The sequence below is a fragment of the Aulostomus chinensis genome, chromosome 14 (genome assembly GCF_037954235.1).
Source record: "Aulostomus chinensis isolate RoL2024-O1b breed Wild chromosome 14, RoL_Achi_v1.0, whole genome shotgun sequence".
Taxonomy (NCBI): Eukaryota; Metazoa; Chordata; class Actinopteri; order Syngnathiformes; family Aulostomidae; genus Aulostomus; species Aulostomus chinensis.
The window spans coordinates 4,970,256-4,995,272 of record NC_141333.1 but is presented as its reverse complement, the minus strand read 5'-3'; the positions used below and the strand labels follow the sequence as shown (position 1 = coordinate 4,995,272).

At 43.6% G+C, this 25,017-nt stretch overlaps 4 protein-coding genes and 1 non-coding gene across 10 annotated transcripts in view; 3 read left to right on the top strand and 2 right to left on the bottom strand.

The window, feature by feature from the left end:
- The window catches only part of lrrc7 (leucine rich repeat containing 7), a 101,260-nt gene extending 95,492 nt beyond the window's left edge, over positions 1-5,768 (bottom strand). For all 3 annotated transcript variants that reach the window (XM_086225553.1, XM_086225552.1, XM_086225555.1), the window contains exon 1: positions 5,389-5,768. The gene's annotated coding sequence lies outside the window, so the exon portion shown is untranslated. The remainder of the gene's footprint in view (positions 1-5,388) is intronic.
- Positions 5,769-8,901: 3,133 nt separating this feature from the next.
- Positions 8,902-13,795, top strand: ccdc17 (coiled-coil domain containing 17). Its single transcript, XM_086225562.1, has 13 exons — positions 8,902-9,091; positions 9,463-9,531; positions 9,862-9,970; positions 10,131-10,269; positions 11,139-11,243; positions 11,314-11,468; positions 11,816-11,929; positions 12,008-12,159; positions 12,277-12,362; positions 12,486-12,701; positions 13,177-13,263; positions 13,371-13,481; positions 13,554-13,795. Coding segments are annotated over exons 3-13 (1,254 nt in total). The 5' UTR covers positions 8,902-9,091; positions 9,463-9,531; positions 9,862-9,882; the 3' UTR covers positions 13,555-13,795.
- A 436-nt stretch (positions 13,796-14,231) lies between these two features.
- nasp (nuclear autoantigenic sperm protein (histone-binding)) lies at positions 14,232-20,877 on the bottom strand. Of its 3 annotated transcripts, XM_086224870.1 has the most exons (15): positions 20,666-20,877; positions 20,271-20,315; positions 20,071-20,184; positions 19,373-19,453; positions 18,742-18,842; positions 17,907-18,269; positions 17,626-17,690; positions 17,476-17,546; positions 17,288-17,361; positions 16,454-16,642; positions 16,090-16,262; positions 15,652-15,726; positions 15,476-15,550; positions 14,854-14,985; positions 14,232-14,425 (listed from the first exon to the last, which is right to left on the bottom strand). In XM_086224870.1, the coding sequence occupies exons 1-15, from the start codon at positions 20,701-20,703 to the stop codon at positions 14,387-14,389; spliced, it is 1,635 nt and encodes a 544-aa protein (XP_086080996.1). In that variant the 5' UTR covers positions 20,704-20,877; the 3' UTR covers positions 14,232-14,386. The 3 variants fall into 3 exon arrangements, with proteins under 3 accessions (XP_086080996.1, XP_086080997.1, XP_086080998.1); XM_086224871.1 differs by lacking the exon at positions 14,854-14,985; XM_086224872.1 differs by lacking the exon at positions 17,907-18,269 and having other exon boundaries at positions 20,666-20,876.
- A 1,090-nt stretch (positions 20,878-21,967) lies between these two features.
- Positions 21,968-22,040, top strand: trnam-cau (transfer RNA methionine (anticodon CAU)). Its single transcript has one exon. It is a non-coding gene; the product is annotated as a tRNA-Met (tRNA).
- A 1,709-nt stretch (positions 22,041-23,749) lies between these two features.
- The window catches only part of fnbp1l (formin binding protein 1-like), a 38,467-nt gene continuing 37,199 nt past the window's right edge, over positions 23,750-25,017 (top strand). The window contains exon 1 of one of the 2 annotated variants that reach the window (XM_086223676.1): positions 23,750-23,907. In XM_086223676.1, the coding sequence (XP_086079802.1) occupies positions 23,884-23,907 (24 nt within the window). In that variant the 5' untranslated portion in view covers positions 23,750-23,883. The remainder of the gene's footprint in view (positions 23,908-25,017) is intronic. The other variant, XM_086223677.1, reaches the window with a different exon arrangement.

Genomic DNA, 25,017 nt, shown 5'->3' with positions numbered 1-25,017 from the left:
CACCACGCAGGTTCTCACCGTCACCTGGCAGCAAAGGAAAAACCTGCTCACATTTGAACATCCTGAGTTCAGCTTTTTACCAATGATAACACATGAAACCTGTTAAATGTGTAAGGGCAGCAGGATTCTGACGGGAAACAGGTGCGGAGATAATAACAGCAAATGAGCCCAAAATGATTTCAAACATGAAATTCATCGCTCAGGAGGTGGGGGTGTTTAAAAAAAAAACAAAAAAAACGTACAGCAATTAAAAAAACAAAAACTCAAACATTAGGACCCGTTGAAAGTGTTGATTTCCCAGATTCGTGACACATCGTTTATCTGAAGCTGCAGGACGATCTGAGATATTGATTGTGATGCTTTTGATTAAAGATTAATGCGCCGACACGCTGTTCAGTGATTGAACCACTTCACATCTCATTGTTTGGACTAATTCCCTTTCACTGCAAACTCTCTTTAGACGCGTTGGCATGTCTTTCATGCAGATTTATGACAGATGAGTTAAATCTCCTTTTATGTTGACGTCAGTACGTCTCAAATAGGTGGAAACATGGCGAGCTTTGTTTCTCTCATCCGTCTTTCTCCTCCTTTGTTCGACTCTCTCTCCACATCTCGGCTCGTTTCTCACCGTTTCATAATCCGACTGAGAATGATGCAACCATACAGTAACTACACACAGACAGAAAGGCAAACACAAAGCCGGAGCGCTCCAAGTCAACATTTCATCTTCACTTAGAGTTCATTCCTCAACATAAAAGTGTATGTTTGATTTTAAATATCTGTCTGTGGTGGATGAGCTGCTGCTGCTGCTGCTTCTGCTCTCATCCAATTTCATTTTTACAGGACCTGCACACCCACACAGGTGATTTCCATTACTGTGGCTGATGAGGCCTCCTCTAATGGTGTAGCACTTCCTGATATTGCCATTAATTAAACCAGCCATAAATCTAACAAGCAAAATGCAGCGTGTGATCATGCATTGCATCCCTGGATTATACCTCTATTGTTTTGTCATTACTCACTCTCTAACAGAGCCTCTGTCCCTCTTTCAAAGGCCAACAACACCAACACTTACTGCCTTTGGTTATTATTAGGATTCTCTCAGCAATTTGCACACGCTGTTGCTACATGCTAATGCTAACATTATTAACACTAACATAGCTTTTTTTGACTCCTGTCCATGTCATGTGCTCATAAGTCTAAAACTCCAAATGCCAATCACACTAATTATTAGCTGATGTCTACATATCCTGTTTTGGTTGATGTGGGATATATTTGTTTTTTAAAGTTAATTATCCAATAATCTAATTTGATTTCTTTCAAAGAATGGTTAGAAGAATTTTATTTTATGCACAACACAAAGACCTGGCATACTGCTTCTTCTTTTTAGCTTTAAACTGAACCTCAAAAAAAAAAGAAAGAAAGAATAAAGAAGATTAAGTGCTGTAATGATAGCTGACTTTATGAGAGGATAAAGAGGATTACTGGACAAACCAAGATCTGAACCTTGTCTATTTGAACCAGAATACACAGAGGAACAACTATAGATTCTGGAATTTGAGTGGGCAAGATGGATGTATGCTAATTTGCCAATCTACTTACGCCGAATTGCGCTAAGCTAACTCGCAGTCCCCTGGTCTCTGTGGTTCTCGGCACCTTAAGAGAAGAGAAGGCGATCTTTCTTTTCTTCTGACACTCTGAGGATGGCAAAAAAGCAAATTTCCATAAAAGCTGATGTGCTCCTTTAATTTAGTTCTTACTTCAACCTGTCAGAGGAAACGTGTAAATATGGCACGCTAGTGGCAGGCTAACCGCTCTTACACGCTGAACATGGAAATATATCATGTCATCGATTTAAAACATTGATTTGTATTATTTAGATTTGTGTCCTTTTTTATTTTTACAATTAAGTTGCTTACATATACTTTAACGGAGCATCAATTAGAGTTTCGCACCTCCTGCTGACACATTGCCACTGACAAACTGTCACTGACACACTGTCATCCAGTCATCTCACAGGTTCTGGTCGATTTTAACAAAACTTTTACCAGTAAACCCTGGTCCAAATGCTCTCAGAGGCTTTAATAACCAGCCAACGGATGCTACAAGATTGTCTCCACTGTCCCAGTGTGTCTTTGGGCTAAAGGTGAAGACTGTGTCAAGTGTGGGCTAAAATCTGGCTCATGACCCATCTCATCTCCTATTCTCTCCCCGTCATCCACCCTGCCACCGCTCCACATGCAGTCTAATGAAGCCGAAACATATCCCAAAAATCTGCAGTAGTCAGAGCTGTGAAGATGAGATGTTTCCACCTACGCAGACAGGCAGTAGCTCTAGAGACTAAAACACCTCCAACTGTAGCTACAGTACTGTAATGCCACAGAATATCTGCTTCTGCACCTGGAGTCTCACTGAAAAACCACCTGCGCACCTGGAAATGTATTCTGAAAATTTAGATCAACAGTGACAACCTGCAATCACTGACAGCAACAATGGAGGCCTGAAAATAATAACACAGATACAGAAGCGCTATGGACAGATCCGAGTGCTGCCAAGTTAGTCAGTTCTGTTCCCGCTGGCATGATGGAGCAGTGCTCTATGAGCTGGGTGAGTCAGGATGATGGTGGGGGTGGGGGTTAAAAATATGTAAAAATCTATTCTATGGCATTATTTGCCTACTTTTGCCATCCGAGGGTTGGTTTTCCTGTAATATCTTGCTAAAATGACAATGGATTGTTTTCTCTCTTTACTAATTCAGATTTGGGCTTTGATGCATTTGTGATATCTGTAAAGATCTTCGGATGAACAAGACTGTACAAGTTTTAGGATTTTAAATATAGACTTCCCACTATCATCCTCTCAGTGTACCACAACAGGGACAAGCGCGTTTTTCTCCATAAAGGTGGATTGTATGCGGAGTATGTGCAGAATTTGCCCAAATGTGCCCCTTACATACCTTCTTTATTAAAAATATATTATCCTTGATGCATAAAGACAATTTTCTTTCCTTGTCGGTAAAACTAATTTGCCGTTTGTCACAAATGCTGTTAACATTCGACTTGACATCAGTCATGAGGTCAGATAGTGAGCCAAACTCCCAGGAAAAGCATTCGTTTTAACTTGTACAAAAACTTGGCTCTGAATCTTATGTTTAGAAAATGCACATAGAAGCTCTGGTCTCTGCAGTCAAAAACAACAAAAACAGAGGGACAAAAAAAAAACCAAAAAAAACAAAACTTCAAAGTTTTCACACCTGATCCAAAGCAGCATAAAAGTGCGTGAGGGGCCCCAGGTGGCCCTGGAGAAGGCTCGTGTTTGAGAAAACAGCCGAGCGGAGTGTCCCTGAGGATGCAGAGCCGAGTCCTGAGGGCACGGAGGAGCCAGCTGTCGCCATGATCGAGGTTACAAATGGAGGTTTTAGGGAGGCACAGGGAGCTGGCACACACGCCACGCGCCTACAAAGCCAACACACGTTGGCCTGGGTGGTATTTCTCCCCTCTTTATATTTCTGAACTTTAGTGAGACAGGGAAAGTCCAGATGGAGGACTGAATTTATTCTTCACACACCAACAGCCAAAAGGTTCAGAACACCCCAATTTTCTAGTGTTTATCCACCTGCAACTCAAAGCCTTCTCGGTTACGCTGATACTTGCTGACTTTGTAGCTTCTTCAAACTCTTGAAGCCATCTTGTTATTGAGTTTTGGGCCTGACAGAACTCCCCCTGTCACACTTTCCTCCAGTTTCCAAGCGAGACAGTGGGAGAAACTGCTCTCTTTTAGCTGTCCTCTGAAGGAAATCTTTAACGATCTGTCAAATGGTCATTTTTCTTGCTAAGATGCGAGCAGCCGGGTGACCTCCCACAAAATACTGCACATTAAGTGACCTCAAGCAGACAGTTTGTGTGGTGGTTGTGACAAACACTGGTAAAATAGCAAGGTGACACCATGGAAATGATGTCAGTGTGAATTCATGAGGATTGGGGGGGGGGGGGGGGGGGGTTGGTGGTGGTGGTGGGTTAGACTCATTCCCTGGGTCACAAACATCAGGTGACAGGCTGGTTACTGCTGTTAACATGGAGAATTTTACAGAAACCTCACAGAACCGGATCCATGTCAAGAAGATGCAGAAGATTGCAGCAGTTTAAAAATCGCACTGGTGGTGTGTAGTAGGTCCAGACCCGGTGTATCTCACATGTAAAAACTACAAGACTCGGCAGTGTGGGACAAATGTTGAAGACTTGTGTTCAAGTCCTGTTTAAATTCTGCAAACTAAATTTATCCTCATCTTAACCTAGTGACTTTTGGGCCTAAACTTAGCCAGACTTTGCCTTTATTCAGAAAATAAAATACTGCTTTTCATCATCGAATGGCATTCCAAGAAGCTAAGGATGAAAGAAAGTTTTCTCAACTTCAAAACAACATCGTCGTACCTGGAATTTCACGAGTTGCACAAAGGAATTGTGCTTTAACAGATGCATGGTTTTAAGGGACTGTTTTCACTTTTGTGATTATTTCACAGATTTCTTTAAGACTGTATGGTAGAATATCAATAAGTAGTGGAAAGTTCTAATCTAACACTGCTTTTATACAGACAGGTGGCTTCAATCATCGACAGAAGTTGGGAAACCTGGAGGAAACGTTTGTATCCTTCATTATTTTTCTGCAATTCTGGAGAAAGATGGAAAATATTAAACCAGTTTCTCGCTGAAATTCAACATTTTTTCCATCAATGTTCACCCTGTTCTTCTACCACTGGCCTTTATCCCTTTACTGACTGCCTTAATTGTAATAAAACTGAACACGCGAGGGTGTTGTCATTCCACTGACCAGTAATGTGTCTGTCCAAGTGCATAAAAAAATTCCCTTGAAGTGGAGACTGGTCCCACAAATGTCTTTCTAGGTTACAGTAGAGAAGAGGCAGTCGTACAGCAGGGAGGCAATAGTGGGACAGTACAGTGCTGCACAGCTATGTAGGATCCCTGACACAAGCCTATAGATAAAGCATTATGTAATTAATCCTCCTCCTCCTATGCAGATACAGTAGACAAGCTTAGAAATGCTGGCCTGAGCTTTAACCGTGTTTCAAACAGCTCATAAATTCAGCCATTCGAATCCCTCTGGCCCCGACTGTACATTCTCTTGTAGTCCAGGAGCTCTGGTCTCAGCTAAAGCTTTTGAATCACTGATACTGTACAGTAGGTTTCATACAGTAAAATCTCATCCCCTCCACAGCCACGCAGCATGCAGAGATTCTGTCCTTTCCGTCTCACCCACACATGTATACCTAACACACGCTAGAGTCAAGATACCATAATTCACAGTCCTGGCAAGTAAAGGTGACCGGTAAAGCCAAGACAGACAGAGAAAAGTGGTGTGGATCTCTCTTACCAACAAATCCCTCCTCTTCTTCAGGAATTCTTCATTTACTCTCCCTTCAGCTGGCTTCCCTCAGTACCGCTCCAGCATTCTTTTTTCCCCCAGTAAATAATGCAAAAAAAAAAAAGATGGAAAGACTTTAAATAATTAGCATTCCTCTTGCTCTTGTGTTGGCTCTCTTCCTCTCTTCTCTTCCAGATTTCTCCACAGTCTCCGTGGGGAAGCAGGAGCATCAGTGATACACCGCCACGCGCTCCCCTGCAGGAGGCTGAACGTCAGTCACGCAGGTAACCTTGGGAACCGCTAAGCCCACCCCTGGCCAACGCTGATTGGTCGGCTATTGCAGGACCAGAAGTCACAAGTCCTCCCGGATCCACAGATGGTTACTGAAAGCTGTGGTGGGATCATGTACAGAGCCAAACAAACAGTAGTGGATTGCAGTACTTGTGAATTCTCTCCTCTCTGTCTCTCTCTCTCTCTCTCTCTCTCTCTCCTGACTTCAGAGCCTTTATTTTACAGTTGCCTAGCAACAGACGGGCATGCGTGAATGTGTGTTGCAAAGCAGGAGAGATGTGGGAGAGAGGAAGGAGTGCAAGTCTGCAACTCTGTTTCTCTTTCTGTCAGAGGTGCGTTGAATACTTCAGTCTGTCTCAGTATGGAATCGTTTGTTTTGTTGAGCGAGAACAGATTCAACTGTCCCCGTTCACTCTGGGTGGATAAAATGGTCCAAAACACAACACAACATAAAATTAATGCAGCAGCCCCACAAGAAATCCTCCCCCCATGAGGCTCATAACATTTACACCAGAATTGTTGATTCATTTAACGGCTGTAATTTGCGGGGCTATTAAATTTGGAGTGTTATATCCAATATTTTGTTAAAATGGGATGGAAATCAGAGGCAAATAAAAGCTGTTGTTACTGCCAAGCTGAACCAGCCACAACTCTCAGAAAAAGATGATTTGACTCGAAAAAGGAACCGTTTTCATTGAAGAAGAGAGATGCGAGGGAATGAATCCTACGACCCAAAACTAAGCACTGCTGAACATCTGGTCCCCTCGTCTCAAAGTCAGTGGATTCTTTTGGTTAAATGTCCGAAATAAGGTTCCACAGAGGCTACGGATACATTAAGGTTTTGTTTAACTGCATAACAACACAATCCATCCACTCTGGTGAATTTCAAAGGATTTTAAAATGGCGGCTGCTGACCAGCGGCTAAAGGAAACTATGGAAGATACCGCAGACATTGAACATCATCATGCTGAAAACAGAAGAGGCGAAAAGCTGGTCGTGACGAAACTGAGATTACGCTTCCCTGCTGTCGTCACCCGTGTTGTGTAAGCTTTTTGTTTTCAGGAAGAGTTTAAATTCAAGGCTTAACTAAATCAATGCCCTCTCTAGCCACTATTTTTGCGGCAGGCAACCTTTTCATGAAATTCCGATGATCGTTATGCAAAGCTTCAACTGAGACATCAGAATAAATTAACTCATGGAGGTTGAGGCCTTTGCTGCTGATGCTTTGGAGCCAGTCAGACTCTCCCTCCAGGGACAGGGTGCATCATCCAGCCAGAGATGTTTAAAAACACAAACTTTTATGAATACTCAAATACATGCAAGCATCCATACTCATGCTGGCAAGTACAGAAACACACAGAAAGCTTTTTCTTGTTGGTGAACAACAGAAATATTTGCACATCCTAAAACTTGACTCTCTTTCCATAATCCGATGTGGTAAGAAAAGTAAAACCCATTCAACCCAACTTTCAAGTTTATTCCATGTGAAAACCATTTGTTTTTCTCTTTCTTGCTCAGTCTGTACAGTCTAAAACTGTAATTGTATTTTCGTGGCAACTCATTAGTGTCGGTGTTGACTGAACTCCTAAAACGTTGTAGTCTCACTGAAGTTGCAGCTGCTGTCAAACAAGGGATTTGTCATTCTGTTTCAGACTTTTTTATGTTTGCACTTTAATTCCACTTTTGTCAAACATTTTCTTCCCATTTAGCAATTCAAGATCAAATAAAAGACTTTTTTCAATCATCATGGTCAAACCAACATGGCACTTTTTTCTCTATTGTTGGTTTGGGGCTCTACTGTTCAGAGATGCAACCAGTAAAATGTTGTTTTTTCCAGTTCAAATTAATAAACATGGGATGGATATGATGCAGTTTCTTGCATTGTTTCTGAAGCATTTTCAAGCCGATCGAGTTTAGTTCAGTTTGGCGGTTGTTCATGTGTGTGTTCCAGAACTGTAAAGACTTTAACACGTGCTTCTTCGATGGTGTCAGGTACACGCAGGGAACCTCGCCACATCCTGACAACACACTCACTGGCATGGCGACAGTTGGCAACAAACACTCAAGCAAGACACGAACTGAACTGACCCGTCAATTGCATTAGACCATGAAGAGGAGTTGACTTATTGTTCCAAGAATCCTCTTAGTAGCATTTGTTTTGTTGGTTAGTATTCGTTGGTGTACTCCTCGGTTATCCTAGTGTTTGGACAAACACCAGGTTTAATACCAGATGGAGAAGGAGTTGATGTGTGGACTCTGTAAAATGGTGTTCCACTCCACCGGGCTGCTGGAGAAACACAAGGCCCGCTTCTGCGTTGGGAATGACGTACAGCACCTTTGGGTGAGAAGACGCAGCTCTGAAATTGTCATCAGAGACAGACCTGGATCTGAGGACCCAAAACAGATGAAAACGCCAGACCTTGTACAGGTACGCGCATTGTACTTTGCTGCCCCGGAAAAGGAAGTGAAGTTGTTGGTATAAATGATCAGAGGGGGAGTCTGAGACTTTGAGGGGACTGGGTTGGTGTGTCTGATGGTGGTTGTTCTCTTTACCAAACAGTAAGGCTGATTTCATTAGTGTGTGTGTGTGTGTGCGTGTGTGTGTGTGTACGTGTGTATGTTATTCAAAACAGGTTTTATATGTGTTTGTGCAGCTGAGAGGCCAAATAATCACAAAGAAAAGTGTCAATACTGAACTGAAGTCAGCAGGAGCACAAGAAAAACCAGCCGGTGGTCAACCCGAGAGCGCTGCTCTGCAAACCCTCTCTGACGAGGTAAAAGTGAAGAGCAGCACACAAACCTGACTGCGTCTGTCCTGTACTAGTTGAACCCACGCGTCAGCTGCGCCGTGGTACCCCGGAGAACCACGGTGAGGTGCAAAGATCAAAATTCAAGAGCACAAACTGAACATTTTGTAACAATAACAACGGAAATATGTGATGCACACACACAGCACCAAAAAAAAAACAAGCCAACTGTGTACAGCCACACAAAAAACACACAAAAAAAACCACTGCAGATGAAGTAGAACAATAGAGCTGCAGTATGAACTGGAGTTGGAAATACAGCCTGATAAACCACAAGTTCCTCTCAACACAAACTCAGAAGTGGATCCTGTGTCACTGCTGAGGAGTTTCACCATGCTATCAAATGTTATTTACCTTCAGGGGTCTTCTCCAGCAGAAGGATTTGCAAGATACTCCTGGACTGCTCAGCATGTCCGGCCTTCCGTCAGCCATCTTGGTTTTGAAGAATTTGGATTGTATTTAAAGCTGCTGGCCAGTAGGTGGCAGTGTGCAAGATGCACTGTGGTGAGGAGTTGCAGTTGAGATAGACAAAGAACACAACCCCAGTTTTTGAGTCGAAGTAAAAAAATACTCCCTGTCTAATATTACTCTACTCCAAGCGAAAGAAATGTTTGGTAAGTTTTACCAAAAATGTATTTTAAGGTGGTACATTTCTTGACAATTTATAGACAAAACAATTCAGCAAATAAAATGAATCCACAGATGAATCGATAAGGGGACCGAGTTGCTACCAGAGTGTGATGGCTGGTGCAACTATTCCACGCACAGACAGGAGGATGGCTCCTAAATCGCTCTCCACAGTAGAGACCACTTTGCAAGAAATGAATAATCCCTGTGAGCCAGTGTGAATTATTTAGTCATAGTGTTTTCTTCTGTTCTGAAGGAGAAAAAAATGTGATTCATGAACCCAGAAGGGATGAAAGCCTCACAGCATCTTTTTTTTTTTTTTTAATCTCTATGTGACCCTCTCCTCTTTGATTTTCAGTTTCACAAGTTGGGGAAGTCTGTTGAAGAAACGCTGCTAAACTGGTCCAAAAGGAGCACAGACAGCAAGGTTGGCCCCGGCACAGCCTCCTTTTCTTACTCCTTGTGCTTTACTACTGATGCACACTTTAGTCAAGTCTGCCGAAGTACCACAAGACCGGATACTTCGTCTATATTGTAAAAGCTCTTAAATAATGGATTAAGTCATCGGCCACTGGTGTCAGACTGAGTCACAGGTCACCCTAGGAGACAACGATACGGAGATGAGCGCATATTTTAATGATAGTGGGTCTCAAAAAGAAATGAGTCATTTTGCTCAAGAGTGTTAAAGGTTTAAAAATCAATGCTGTAGAGAAATCCTCATATTTATAAGCATATTTCTTTGGCTGGTGGGCATCAGCTGGGTCATAGAGAGAGACTGATGGAGATGAGAGGAATGGCGGAGCGTCATGAGCACCAACTGGCCTCGATACACGCTCACACCCAGCAGCTGGAGCAACAGAGAGATGGTGAGGAGCAAATGAAGGAGATGGAGACAAAATGTGTCTGTTAGCCTTTGTATGGAAATGAGAGAGAGAGAGAGAGAGAGAGAGAATAAATCATCCTAATTAAATCTACAGTGGCCGTTGTAGCCAGAGATTTCTGTAAGATGGTGTTTTTGTTTGTTAGAACTGGTGCATCAGGCGTGTGTGTTGGCTGAGCAGAGCAACCCAAGTCACCTGGACAGCGTGCTGATGGAGCTCAGGGTGCTGGAGGAGAGGAAGGAGGAAGCATTGCAGCAACTCAATCAGCAGCACCGCACATTACAGTCAGTGTGCAAACCTTGTAGAACACTCGGTGTTAGTGGTGCCTCAAAATGTTCCTTAGGGATGAATGGGCTTGATTGTGGAAAATTAAGAACATACAGAGAGACACACTAGCTTAGTCTTGGTTTTGGTGTTTTCATGCAATTTAATGGCAATAAAAAATATATGAACCAAAATAAACAAACGGCCCTGAGTAAATATACTTCCTCATGATGTGGTAAATTAGATTGCAGTCAGATGTGCAACATCTCAGTTGGAAAATAAAGACACTCACACAACAAAGTTTACTCAGTGAGTAGTTCCTAATTATTTCAGCACAAATATGAAATGTAGGGTTCAAAGGATTGTTTATTAAAACATGTGTTTTTTGGGGGCAGCACGGTGGTGCAGTGGTTAGCACTGTTGCCTGACAGCAAGAAGGTTCCGGGGTCCGAGCCTGCGTGGGTTCTCTCCGGTACTCCGGCTTCCCGGTCCAAAGACATCAAGAGGGAACGAGGTTAATCCAGACTCTAAATTGTCTGTAGGCGTGGCTGTGAGTGTGAATGTTTGTCTGTCTGTATGTGTTGGCCCTGTGATGGACTGGTGAACCATCCAGGGGGAACCCCGCCTCTCACCCTAAGGCAGCTGGGATAGGCTCCAACCCCCTGCGACCCTTAACAGGATAAGCAGTTGACCATGGATGGATGGATGGTTTTTTTGGCAACCACATGACTCAGAGCATCATTTATGTGTTTCATTATGCCTGGGTGGTTCCTCATTGCAGCATTTGTGGTACCATAAATTGAATTTCCTCATGTTGGCAAGTACAAACTTTCTATAAATGCCTCAGTATGAATCATTGAAATGATCTACAGTGTATTTTCTTTCTTAGAGTAAAAGATGTACATGCAGTTCAGACAGATTCACACAGGAATAAGATGATGCATCATGATGAGTGCGTTGCTTCGGTGGATGCTCCTCTCTCCACAAAGATAAAGTATGTGACCCCATTTGCTTCAAAATCTGGTTATGTGAGGACAGATCAAGTAACATGTCTTCTAATGCAGAGCTCTGCAGCAGGCGTACATGCAGTCTGGTGGGTCTGATCCAGTCATTGTGGCACAGATGACTGACCTGCAGGTGGAGGCCCAAAACCTGGAGAGGAACCAACCAGCAGCAGCAGCAGCAGCAGCAGCAGCAGCGGAAGCCAGGACGGAGAAGAGTAATAGTTCCAGAGAAGATGAAGAGAAATCTGTTTTCACTGCACGAGTCACAACTGTGTTTTCAAGCAGGATTCTCTCTCTCTCTATTTGTTGATGGTTCTTTTTCTAGCATCATAATATCCAAACAGTTAAAACAGAAGAGATTCCTTTTTTTTCCTCAGGAAATGTGCTGATTTGTCATCCTTGTGAGAGAGTTTACCCTCCAGAGGATGTCTTGTTGAATTTGTTGGTCAGGAAAACCTCATGAGTCAACAACCAAAGCCTCGTCTCAAACAGAGAAACAACTGAGGGTGAATGACCTTTAGACGCTCAGCTACATTATTGATCTGGTTGTCCTCATGTCCAGAGGTGACGCCCCCTCTGAGCGGGAGGCTGCTGGATCTGGAGCGGGAGAACCAAAGACTGGAGGAGGAGCTCCTCATGATCCAGCTGAACAGGAGGAAACATCTTAACTATGAAGGTTGAATGCTCTTCCTTTCTAAGTCCTTCAAGTTCACTTTGGTTCAGAGGGGACATTTCATGTTTTTGTCATCTGCAGCAGCACTGAGGACTGAGTTTGAGCTGCTGGAGACAGAGAAACACATCACCAGACTACAAGCAGAGATGGAAAGATGCAAAAAAGCTGAGAGTAGACACTTTCCTCCAGTCCCTCTCCAAGCGACAACCCATATTCATGCACCTAATTCTGTGGTACACTTACTGTAACTTTAAAGTTTTCATTTCTATAAAAAAGGGTCAGTCAGGTAATTCAAAGTCCGCTGATGTTTCTTTAGGACATTGATTCAGAAATATCTCTGCATCCCTCAGCTCCAGACCGGATCCTTCACCTCTCCTTCAGGAAGACGTGCAGCGGACTTCCTGGACTCTCTGGGTCCAGCACCCTACGACCCTGCGTCCGTTCCACAGAATGTCAAGCAGAATCAAACTGAGCCCATTAAATAGATGACTGCAGATTTAAATCATCTCAAATAACAAATATTGTCAAGCGTGTGATTCAAGTAACTGTTATATTTCAGAGCCGGTTTCTTGGTTTTTTATGACCTGCTTCTGGGAGTTGACGCCCCTCAGAAGGTGGTGCGCCTGGTGGCAGCTCTCTACTGTGATGGGAATGAAGCGGGTCTCCCAACTCTACTGCCTCCTGTCCAGTGCCTGCCTGGAGCGTCCCTGCATTTCACCCACAGCCGGGACCCTGGAAACTATGCTTTGCTGTCAGTCATACAACCTCTCCCCAGGTAGGGGTGTTGTGCTATTATGTGTGTATTTAAGGTTTATGTGAACTAGTGCTGCACATGTCTGAGGGGTCATGGTTTTATGTGAGAGCATGAAGATGGAAGGAAGAAGATAAGTCAGGACAGTAAATATGTAGCCTGTCTTCTTCCTGGAGGATCCAGCCGTCTCCCTCCCTCTTCAAACTGTCGCCCTGTGGCTGGACACAACTGGACCTCTTTGACCAATACAACCAGGTTTGCAGTAATGAGGGAAAAATGTATTTTAATATGTACAACAGAGTTTTCAGGCTAATACCTTTATTCATCAACTTTATTATGACTCATTCATGTAAATGAAAAGGTTTTTTTTTAACTAGTGCACCTGTGGGAGTAACATTTGAGTGTTAATCAGTTTCAAGCTTGAATTCGACCTCAAAACAACCATCTGCCTATGATGCTCATGTGTCCTTTCACCGTAACTGATCTCTTCTCTCACCAGCTTCGTAGTGGCCACTGGAGGGTGCCAGTGCGCCAGCTGCCCTTCAGACCCTCCTCAGGACTCACCCAGCTCAACTCCATACCTCAGGTACAAGAGGACTGATTGTCAGCCACGACAGACACATCTGTTACTCAGGCAGTTCCACTGAGAATTCTGAGAAAGTTTACCTGTGTGTTATGTTTCCCGACCTAAAGGTGGGCAACATGGAGCTGTGTGTGCGCTTGGCCAACAGCCGTGACGGAGATGGGCACACTTTTGCAAAGCCAGACCCCGGTAGCCTTCACCACTATAAATATCCAGCTGTGGTAGGTACACGGTTTGCAGTGTGCTACAAACCTTGTTAAAAGGCATTGCAATAATGTGGTGTGGTTTGACAGATACCCCCAGTTCCTGTGGTGGTCCATAGAAAGAGGGACAAACTCTCCTCCCTCAACTCACAAAGGTCTGTCACAGCTGAGGACAGCGACTCTCAGGAACTTTGAGCTCCTCTCCTAACACCAGTGACTGAAAACTCTGGTGCTGGATGTTGAAGTGAGACAAAACGTGTGGCTGTTAAACACATACCAGTAAGGACTGAGTCAGCCTTGTAAGCATCCACCAGTGCAGCATTTCTTAAACTTCACACCAGCAAGATACCAAATTAAGTGCCAATAAACTGGGCTTAAATTACTGTTGCTACCTAGTTTTTGCTTTGAATTATACATTTCAGAGTTTAAAGCCTGCACGCAAGACACACATCAGTGTAGAGCCACACACACACACAGAGGGGGGCATGGATTGAGTGTGATGATCCACTAAGCTGCGGGACACTTTCCCTGATTCTGGTATCAAGATATTTGCTCAGCTAGGATTCTCAAATTAAGACATTTTGACACATACCATGTGTAGCTGGGTTATGTCTTGCAAAGGCAAGTCAAATATTGCAGTTGCTCCTGGGTGAGCATGTCACACCACAATAGCTGCAAACAGATGACAAGTGGTGTGTGAATATATACAAAAAAAAGAAACACCACATCCCCAGTCTATGTATTTAAAAAAAATGTTTCAGAGTCAACTTACATTTGCAAATGCTTTATTTTTTTACTACAAGTATACAAAACCTGACAGACAAATCTATGAAAATGGATCTTATTTACAAAAACGAAGTGTTGAGTGGAGGGCTGGACAGGCATGCTGTGCTGGTTTTTGTAGATCAGGAGAGAGGTGAGGATCACGCTGAAGACTGGACAGAGGCCGACTGTTTGGCAGGCTGCAGGAAACAAAGAGCAGAGTCGAACGTCAGAACACTTCAGCACTCTGAAAATGTGGTCTTGTCGAGACAAATGCAGGTTTGTCTTATGCTGCCGAGATGAGAGTTAAAACTGTGCTCGACCACAGTAAATGTGGCGAGAATATTTGGATCTGCAAGATGTGGTCACTTCTCTTGCATCTAGAATGAGAACAGGAAGGTCCCCAAGGAAAAATTGCGGCCGAGGGATCCAGTTAAAAGCACCACATCACAAGAAGGATTCCTCTCATCCCCATACAAGCTGGTACTTCTCATTTTGATAGAAATGTTAAAATTACAAACGCATGCAGATCCCAGAGCTGGAAGACTGGCTCTCATATCCAAGTACTACAGTACAGGTCACAGTGCCATTGCCACTGTGTCCTTACAAAGAGAATCCTAACACTCGCCTCCTGTGATTTTTCCTCCTGAACTCCATTGCCGTTGCTGGCACTAGAGTCCCCACTGCCATTAACTGTGGCTTCCTGTTTGGCCTGCTTAGCATCAGTGTCCTTTACTGGGCTCTCCTCCTCTGGTTTCCTCTGTGTAGAAACACAAGACCAAGACAGAAAAAGGTGGGGAAGAGAAGACTGAAGGCCTCTGAACACAACTAAGATCCATGCAAATAAGCCTGAAAGCTGATAAGAGAGCGACAAACGATGCACACACGTCCACAACATTTACAAGCGTGACCATGATGCAACCACCAACACGCTGCGGTTCGTTATCAAGCAGTCACGACAAACTCCACGATCCCAAACTGCTCGGTCCCGTCAGGAGACCGATGTTGCAGCTGCATGTTGTATACGTAGGTCAGTCTTTGATTAGCGACGAGGGGCACACGGGACAATGTCATAAAAAAAAAAAGGCACGGTCAATTGTTGCCTCTTCACAGGTGCATCGAAATTGCAGATCTTGAACACAACAGACATAGCATGAAGCGAGCAGCACGTCAGTGTTGAGGATGAACCAGGAAGGTTCTCGGGGTTGCTCGGTAAACAGAATGGCTGAGCAATAATCAGTGTGAGTTACCTTTTTCCTGACGAGGTGGGAGATGTCTGAGACTGCTTTGGAGGAAGAGTCGCTGTTGGAAGATTTGACTGGAATCTAAAATAGAAACATTTCTGGTTTGTTTCAAGTTACTTCTCAATGTCACAGATCAACCTTAAAACAAAGATGAAGCCTGTGCACTAATGCGGCATCCTTACCTGACTGGCTGTTGCAAATGCTGACGAAGAGCTGCCGTTTTCACACGGGAAAGCAGAAGAGGTCGAGGCACCGCTCTGCAAGAGGTCAGATAGGTCAGCACAAGCCCAGGCTGCATCATTCTGCTTTTTGTAAATCTATACAGCACTCCATGTGTCAGTTAGAGGTACTAGACTCCACAAGCAGAGGGTGATTTTCACTAGTCAACATGGAAGAAAAAAAAAAAAAGATGCATATTCCATGTAAGGGGGGGGGGGGGGTGATGTTTGTAAAGAAAGGAGGGGCAAGAAATGTGAATACACAGCACAGAGCTGACAGGAGAGCGGTGTTAGTTAGCGTCACTGCTAACACGACCAGGTTCTCAAAGCTAGTGCTTAAAAAAACAAAACAACAACAACAACAAAAAAAGACCACTTGACCATGACCCCCTGAGTACCCACTAGTGTCTGCTGGATGGCCTGAGAGGCAGCGCTGGCTGTTCTCTGGCTTTCCTTGGCATCTTCCACTTTTTCTCTGATGTCGGGCAGAAGCTGCTTCAGCTCTTCCATCTCATTCCTCTCTTCAGCGGCACCATCTGCTCCCTCAGCTGCGTCGATTACCTCCTGCAGCATGGCTACACACAAGACAAGCATCTGGGATCAGGACATCATGATATACAAGAGTAAACAGGAGAAACACTGGTAGTTTTTCCAAGACTCACTGCTGCCTCTCAAGTTATTTTTTTTCATTGCATCTAAATCATGCTCCTGTAAGTAAAATATTGCCAGTTGAGAACGTCTTGAGATTCTCGAGTGAATGTCTTACCCAGGCGGGCCTCGATGACCTTTATGGAGCTGTTGTAGTGCTGGATGGCCTGGTTGTACTGATCCATGTAGCACAGTGTCGTGGCGACGTGGTAATGTGTCTCGGCCAGCAGACGACTGTGAGGTGGCAAGTGCTTCAGCTGCAGGGCAAGACACTCCTGGAAGTCTTCCAGGGCCTGAGGATAGTTACCTGGAGGACAACGAAGATTAGGACAAGACTGACATCAGAAGGCTAAAAATGTGAGCAGCCGCTTTTTGTCAACCTTTTTAAAAAAGTTAAAAACCTGCAGTCACGATTTCGACATCATTTTAAACATTTGTTTCTGGTCTGCACTAATTTGAGAAAGTTGACACTGGAATCAAGTATGAGGCACAGACTCAGCAAGCGTGTGAGGAGAAGGAGCTCCGAACATGAGTCAGAGCTCCACAAATGTTGACTCATCACTTCAAGAGTCGTCGGCACGAGTGAGCAGCTGCAATAGGGACCCCTTGCTTAAATTAAGTGAAAATGGGTCACACATTTGATAAAATGTGCAAGATACTTCATGTAGCAATCTCATAAATATAATTTCTTCATTTCTCCTGTATAGGAGAACACTGGTTCTCGTCAGCCCTTTAGCCCCCAGGTCTGTTTAACAAAGGGGTTCCCTGCCCATCCTTCGTGAGACGACAGGCCAGCCCCCAGTGTGGCAGTTCAGTCTTGTGATTGTCAAAAAAATAGAGCGACTAAATACATTTCTACTTAACTCATCTCTCACGTCTCAGAAAGTTGTAGTTTGAGAGTTTCCGATTCTGCTGTGGGAGAAAGAAGTAGGTACACTGAAACCAAACGAACCTGATTCAGCGCCGACCTCTCCCAGTTTCAGGTGGGCCTGGGCTGCCATCAGCTGATCTTCCTTGCTTTCCTTTCTGAGACGCAAAAAAAAAAAAAAAAAAAAAAAAAAAAAGGCTCATTCTAACCAAGGCTGATAGTTTACACTGAGGTGCTTCTTTCAGGCATTAGTCACGAGATCTTTCACTCACCTCTTGTAGATGAATTTAGCCACCTCCAGCATTTCCCACGCCAACTGCAGATTGCCAACTTCATCCTCTTCCTGGAAGGCAGCGAAGGGAAACACTGAGTAGACGTTTCCTTTGAAACAAAGAGCTTCCTTCTGTTCGGCGGGAACTTACCTTTTCACCATTCTTGTCCTCATCGTCGTCCTCCTCCTCATCGTCGTCGTCATCCTCGTCATTATCTGGAAGCCACAGATGTTAATTAATTAGTCCTACAAAGCATTAGTGTGGTTTATGTGAAGGGTCTGATGACTGAAGGCCAGTGAGGATTAATAGTTGACACCGTCCCAGTGGTCTCTCCCTTCACTTTCACACCAGTAAATGTGCCCTTTGCTAAATGGTCTCCAGCTTGTGCTTCACCCGCATACAAAGTGCTGTGTAGCCAAAGATCTGCCTGCCTTCTGCTCCCTCCTCATCCTCTGCCTTGGATTCGTCTTCTCCATCCTCATCGTTCTGCTCCTCAGAACCTTCTACGTTCTTCTCTTCTTTTCCGGGAGACCCGCTGGGGTTCTCCCCTACGCCATTCTCAGTTCCTTTCCCCTTCACCTCCTGGACGGGAATCTTCTCGTCACCGTTCACAGGGGAAGTCGAGGGATTGTCGGATCCATTCTCCGCAGGTTTGACGGGGGACTTTGCCACGCCATTCTCACTTTTCACCTCAGTGCTGTTCTCATCCCCTGACACCAGCTTAGGCTCTGCTGCTTCAGTCTTCTCGGCCATTGCTTCGTACACCTGCTTTCGCAGCTCATCACGAGTGTCGTCTACGCCAAAGCAGCATGTGAGAGATTCCTCAATAGATTAGTTAGTTTGATAGTGCCACTCCTGATCATTTTGTCTGGGTGCACTTGTATTCTGGAATCATTAGATCTCCATCAATATGCACAACTGCTTGGCAACAACGAAAAACATTCTGCTTACCAGTTAAGGATTCAGCTACTGTGTAGAGGGACATTAACTTTTACTTTAGTTAAAAAAAGGGGGGGGGGGGGACTAACTTGAGTGAAAAAAATCGGGGCCAAACTTGATTGTGCACAAGAAGTTCAGACATATCGTTTTGGGTTCTTTAACATGTGAAGTTGTCAAGCCAACACTCTTCCTCACAGCTCTCACCTTGAAGTTTGGGAATTCTTCCCAAGAACAAGAAAAATCCCTTAATTTCTTTCAGAGTGCTGATAATGCATCAATTAGTCATTCATCTCTAAACAAGATCTTAAGAATTTACCAAAAACTCACCATCCAGGTTGTTGGCACTCTCAATATTTGAGTTAGGTTGCTCCTCCTCAGATTCTTCTGGGACTCCCTCCAGAGCGTTACCAAGGACAGAGTTCTCCATCCTAACACAAACAACTCTGGGTTAACCACAGTTGGGTTCTGATGCTTACAGGGGATAGAAGAACTTGACCAGCTGAATTCAAGGCTGGTAGACATCAAGAAGAAAAGCCACATCAGCCTTACATGGGATACACAAGTCTTCTCCAAGTCAGAAACAAAGGTCATGTCAATGCAACAGCAAGTGGCAAGATCTCACATTGTTTAAGGTACCTTTTTATGCAAAACTATTGGGAAATGGCAGGTGTGCACAGAACTGACACCTGCTGCTGTTTGCACACTTCTGATACTAAAAAGGTCCAAAGATCTGCAACCCATCGTATCCTAGTTGAACTACTTCAAAACAAACCTTGTGAGGCTGGAATTAACATAAATGAGTACGTTATAGCATGAAGGCAAGAAAATGTAAGTCCAGAAATTGAATTCAACACTTCATACGAAAACTAAAAAGCAGTACAACGTGGGGCTTCCCTGGTACAGCGAAACAATCTTGTTGCAGCAGCGACAGGAACTTAAAGAGATTAAGTGGAGTTACCTGGCGAGCTCCAGTAGCGACTTCCCACACAAGAAAAGGGCCTCGCCACACTCATCTGCAGTGTCCCCGTACCTCGCCGCCCTGAAACGCAGGAACCACGAGATTTTTTTTTTTTTTTTTTTAAATGTTATACAACTTCTACATTATTGGAACACCTCAACGCTGTGGACTCCAGATTCCAGACTATCCTTAAGGCTAAATTTCAAATCCCCCCCCCCCCCCCCCCCCAAAAAAATGCACCTTCAAAACCTAATAGCTGACAACCACAAGTTGCTAGAAAATAAGGGACCCGACAAGAAGAGTGTGAATTCCCATGAGGGAATACAGCCTGTTCTTCCCTGCACCAGTAGGGGTGCAAAAGGGTGAGAAAATAAAGCAAAAAGCTTGGTTAACTTGACAGGAGTTAACTTGATATTGAAGTACTTTACACAGTATTTAACAGAAGTGTCTTGCAAGTTATACTCAGATTACTGTGTAGGAGCTGGGATTGAATACTTTTAAATTCATCATAAGCGGCTGTTTTTTTTATGAAGTTCTACTCATAGTACGGACATGTCATTTATCCAAATTTGTACTACAAAATGTTCGCATGCGTATTTGATGGTGAGAATACAGAAAGAATCAAATTATATCTGCATAAACTGGGTTAAACACAATGATTTCTAAATTACTCCAAGTATGGAAGTCTAAATACTTACAGCATGCTGCAGGCGTCTTGAAACACACTGACAGCAGAGACGACATCTCCCATAACTAGATGTCTGTTCCCAGTGCCGATCAGCTTCTTGGCCTCCTCCATGACGTCCACGGACCTACGGAGGAAAGTGCGTGTCAAAAGTCTGATGCTAAAACCTTATAGGACGCAGAACTGACTTCTCTGGGGTGTTCAGACGCCCACCTTTCTGCCGCAGCGGCTGACGATGAGCACGGCTGCTCCTCCGCGCTGCAGGAGTGAAAAGAAAAGTTCAGTTTAAAAAAAAAAAAAAGTTACTCGACCAGGCAGAAACAAACCGCACAGCTTGTTTATACCGTTCACTTTGTATGCGGGCGCTAGCTAGGCTGAGACGGTTAGCGCGGTTCTCTTGTTAGCGCCGCCCGTTAATAGTGCAAATATCTATTACAAGCCACTTCTTTGGACTACTTTGGCAAACTACATACTCAAGTTACTATCATTGCTCCTGCGTAAAATCCCTGCCAATGATAAGTGAACAAGGTCGTCAACGTTAGCCGCGTTGTCAAGCAAGCGGCTAACTAGCAGTGTTTCCGAGCGTTCCCTCTCGTTCCGAATCTTACCTCCCAGAGCTCGACGCGGTGGACGTTTCCTCTGGCATGTTAGTGGACACGGCGAGGAGACAGATCTGTCGGCCTGGTGTAGCGTGGATAAAGTCCAGATATGGGTCCTGTGATAGCCTTTGTTGGCGCGCTTAAATAGAGAAAAGCAAGCTGTCTATTTCCGCTTGAGTCGGAACGCGGGAGATTGCCGTTAAAGGGGCAGCAGCAGCAACGGGTCAGGTGGTGAGTTCAGGGCGTGTGGGGAAAAGCATCGATGTGCAAAAGGTAGAGCGAGGGACCTGAGAGAAGCATTGTGTGACAGTTTTTACTCTGAGTGTGTGTGTGTGTTTAGGTAGATTAAAAGAGAAGTTAAGACGAAGACAGGGACGATGTAGATGAAGTGTTTCACCATTAAACCACCGTACACAACTGAGCTCATGTCGTCAACTCTAAATTCACTGCCTTTATTTTCAGTGCCAGTTTTGAAATGAAACCCAAATTTGAGTTGACAAGTTTAAAAAAGTTTCAATGTCATTTTCCTTTGATATTTGATTTGATTTTACAGCAACGTTAAATCCTCTCACAGCAATGCCGAAACGAATGTAAGCAGACGGGAAATCCTGTTTCACGGCTATCGTTTATATTAAATTTACGTCGGAAAAAGATAGTCTCAAATCCTCCCAATAACTTACCGATCAATATTTCTCCAAATACACTTGAATAGATTGATATATTTACATGTTCATATTGACGGTTATTGTCATATTGTGTTACGTTTTTGCTTCGGCAGTCATTAGAAAACGTTTAGACTATCTTCTGTTATATGAAATGTACAAATTAACATTATGATCAAGTAGTTGGCAATTAAAGTATGTCACACCAGCAGATAGTGACGTGTGTATCAATATGACAGATTTCTGTTTCCGACAACAAACACATTCATGTGTGTGAGACGCCACCATGTGGATAAATCGGTCGGGAGACAGAACACTATCTTCCATAACATAAAAAAAACATCATTAAAAAAAAGATCAGATTGAAAACAAAAACAAATAACGGTTGGTTTTGCAGGATTCGAAGTTGTTGTTTTTTTTTGTTTTTTTACCAGCAACTATTAATCTACCACCGCGGAGTAAGAGGCGTCTTTCCTGACATCCGTTTTGTCTTCTTCACTTAGTTGTGTATCAGACAGGAGGGCCGGTGGTATGGACACCTCCACTGGTTCTAATGAGAAGTATAGGAAACATCTCACAGGACAGCGTTATACGACTAACAGACAGTTATACTAAGTATATAAAGCTAAGCAATTCTTTCGTAACCAGAGCCTCGTTGGCGCAGTAGGCAGCGCGTCAGTCTCATAATCTGAAGGTCGTGAGTTCGAGCCTCACACGGGGCAGAGTATTTTTCCTACATTTGCCAAACGTGTTTTTATGGCAAACGGGTTAATTCAACTTATACCTTTCATTGTGCTTTCAATTACAAATATCGTTTTTACTATATGGACTTATTTGAACATACAAGGGACAATGTGTCCCTAAATATGGAGACAATAAGATGACATGAAGACACTGTCGGGGCCCTGAATGCACACTAACTGGCACTTAAAGACTTACTGGACCCTCTTTCTCTCTCTCTTTTGTGACATGAAAACCATCCCAAACAAAGGTGATTGTCAGCTAAGAGGTGAACACGAGATGATAAGAGACTTACAAACGGCCATCAGTCTCTGCTGCCTGTCTGTAAAACAAAAGTGAGGACAATCATTTCGTTCAGCAAGCACAACTGGTTCACAATTAAATTTCACGAATGAGCCCAATTTACGGAAGCATTCCACTAATGTATGACGTAGTGTCCCAAATGTCGTAATGTGTATGTGTTAATGAAAATTATCTAACTATCTTACATGTTAGATTGATTGGACATGGCGTGTACCTAAATACATCTTTTAATCTGTATTATTTGAGAAAGGCATTGAAATATGGCGATATTATAATTTTGTCCAGAAATTTATCCAAGTGGTGCTATTCCCAAGAGTGACCAGCAGGTAGCGCCCGTGTTCTTCTTTTAAGAAAACTGTTTTCAACTGATTTAATTTCTCACAGCGCAGCATTCAATGAACGACTGTACACATTCAGTGTTGAATATCCAAGCAAAACACATTTTTTTGAATGAATAGGCTTCATGAATATGTAAATGCTCCGTTTCTTATATGCTCAATTTTGTTGTTTGGCATAATGGGCCTATTTGTTGGGGGGGGGGGGTGGAATATGGAATATTATTTGCACAAACTTCTGTTTTCCTGAATATTGTCCAAATCATTTTGTATACAGTGGTCAGCAATCTAAAGAGTTACAGTTACTACATACATGACAATAAAAAGGGCCAATTAGCATTAATAATAAAAAGATAGAACTAAAATGAAATATTATTGAGACAGCTATTTCCATGATGACATTCTAGCATTTTTGTGGCATTTATTTGAAGGTTAACACCTCCTCTGTCCGTTTCACCTCTGTAAGCATGCACTACCCTGTTCACTGCAAATTATATATTGACCATACTAGACTTTTTATCTTAGCACTGAGCTTTATTGTGCAATACCTCATCCATACTTTCATCCATATATGTGCAATACGAAACTAGCAGTTGTGTATATTCTTATCCTATTTATTATGATTATTTTTATACTGTTTGTATATATATATATATATATATATATATATATATATATATATATATATATATATATAATTTACGTTTCCTTGCGCTATTTTCCGTCTTTTTTCCCTCATGCTGCTGTAACAACAGAATTTCCCGAGTACAGGATGAATAAAATTCATCTTGTCTTATCTTATCTTATGTGGTTTTCTTCCTTTCATTAAAATGAGAATAATTTAAATGAATAATTATGAAATAGTTCAGTATGAGCTGATGTATACACTTGAATGTTTTTTTTTTTCTGGTGAGATCTTCAGGTCTCAGAATTTAAAAAAAGATGGTATAACTCAAGGATGAGCACTTTAGAGCCTCTATGGTCCAGGTCCTCTATGGTTCGGGCAGCCCTGCTGATTCAGGGGGAGGAGGAGGAGAAGGAGGAGGAGGAGGAGGAGTGTGTGTTGGTGTGTGTGTTGGTCGGCAGACAGTCAGCCAGGAGGACTCGAGTCTCAGCGGCAGTTTGGGAGAGACTGAGAGGGGAAAACTGCGTCCAATCCCGGGGAACTCAGAAGGGGGAATCCGCGATGAGTTGGGGAACGGAGCTCTGGGTATGTTTAAACTCTTCCATCTTGACAAACTCTTTGTCAAGTGTGTTTCTGCTCGGATTACACGTCGTCTTTGGGAGGATATGAAGTGACCGAAAGGTGCCTTGTTACCTTTTAGCTTTGTGTAGCGGGCGAGCGGCTAACGCTAGCCTACCGGTGGCTGCGCTGTGATTAGCCGGCGAGGCTAAAAGCTAAAGCTAATCCGCGGCGCACCTCAACGGTTGTGACAGCGGCGGAACAATAGGCAAATCTGCAGGCGCAAGGCAGCCGGGGCGAGGGGTGTCCCGCAGCCTTCTCCACCTGGTTACATGCCTACACTTAAATTATATTTATCCTGCTGAATTAAATCTTTAGACTGGCTAAGTTGTGAAGTTGTATCTCCACGGTTTTTGTGTGTGTCACACCCTGTTTCAAAGAGAAGCTGGCAGGGATTCCCGGTAGCAGGGTGAGGAGACGGTGCGATCCCAGACAGACCTCAGCCGGTTTTTTGTCCTTAAAATGAACCTGTAGTGAAACTTCATTAATTAGCTGATCCTATCGTAGCCAGTCATCCAGACTTCTACCTTAACCTCAGTGTGTTCGGAAGAGACACATGTTCATATCAACACTGCTCCACATGCGTCTTTCTATTATTACTCTGTAAATGAAAGTCAGTTCAGATTCAACTAGATGATGTGGTCAAACATGGGCTCTGCAGGATGTAATGATGTCATTTCTCCATCTGCATCGGCTCTCTGTCTGATATGACTGCAGCACGGAGTTAAAATAGTCACCATTTGTGTAAATCAATCATAAAATCTGGCAGTATGGTGAATTTTGGGGTGTTGGCCATCTCTAGCGAGGCTTCCCCTCTGCAGAGTGTGGGTGTTCGGAGGGAGATGAGGGAGTCCTTCACCCCCCCCCCCCCCCTTGAGATAAACTCCTCCAGCTGACCTCACCGCTTATTATCTGCACTTTAAAATTAAGTCATTTTTTAATCTCCTGCTTGATACAAGTTTTGCTTGTCAGCGATCGCAGATGGGATTTGTCAGGAGTAACTGGATTCATCTCTCACTGTGACCATCGCTGTGTCCCCTAGCAGCAGGTTTTGGATAAAACTCCCAAGTATGGAAG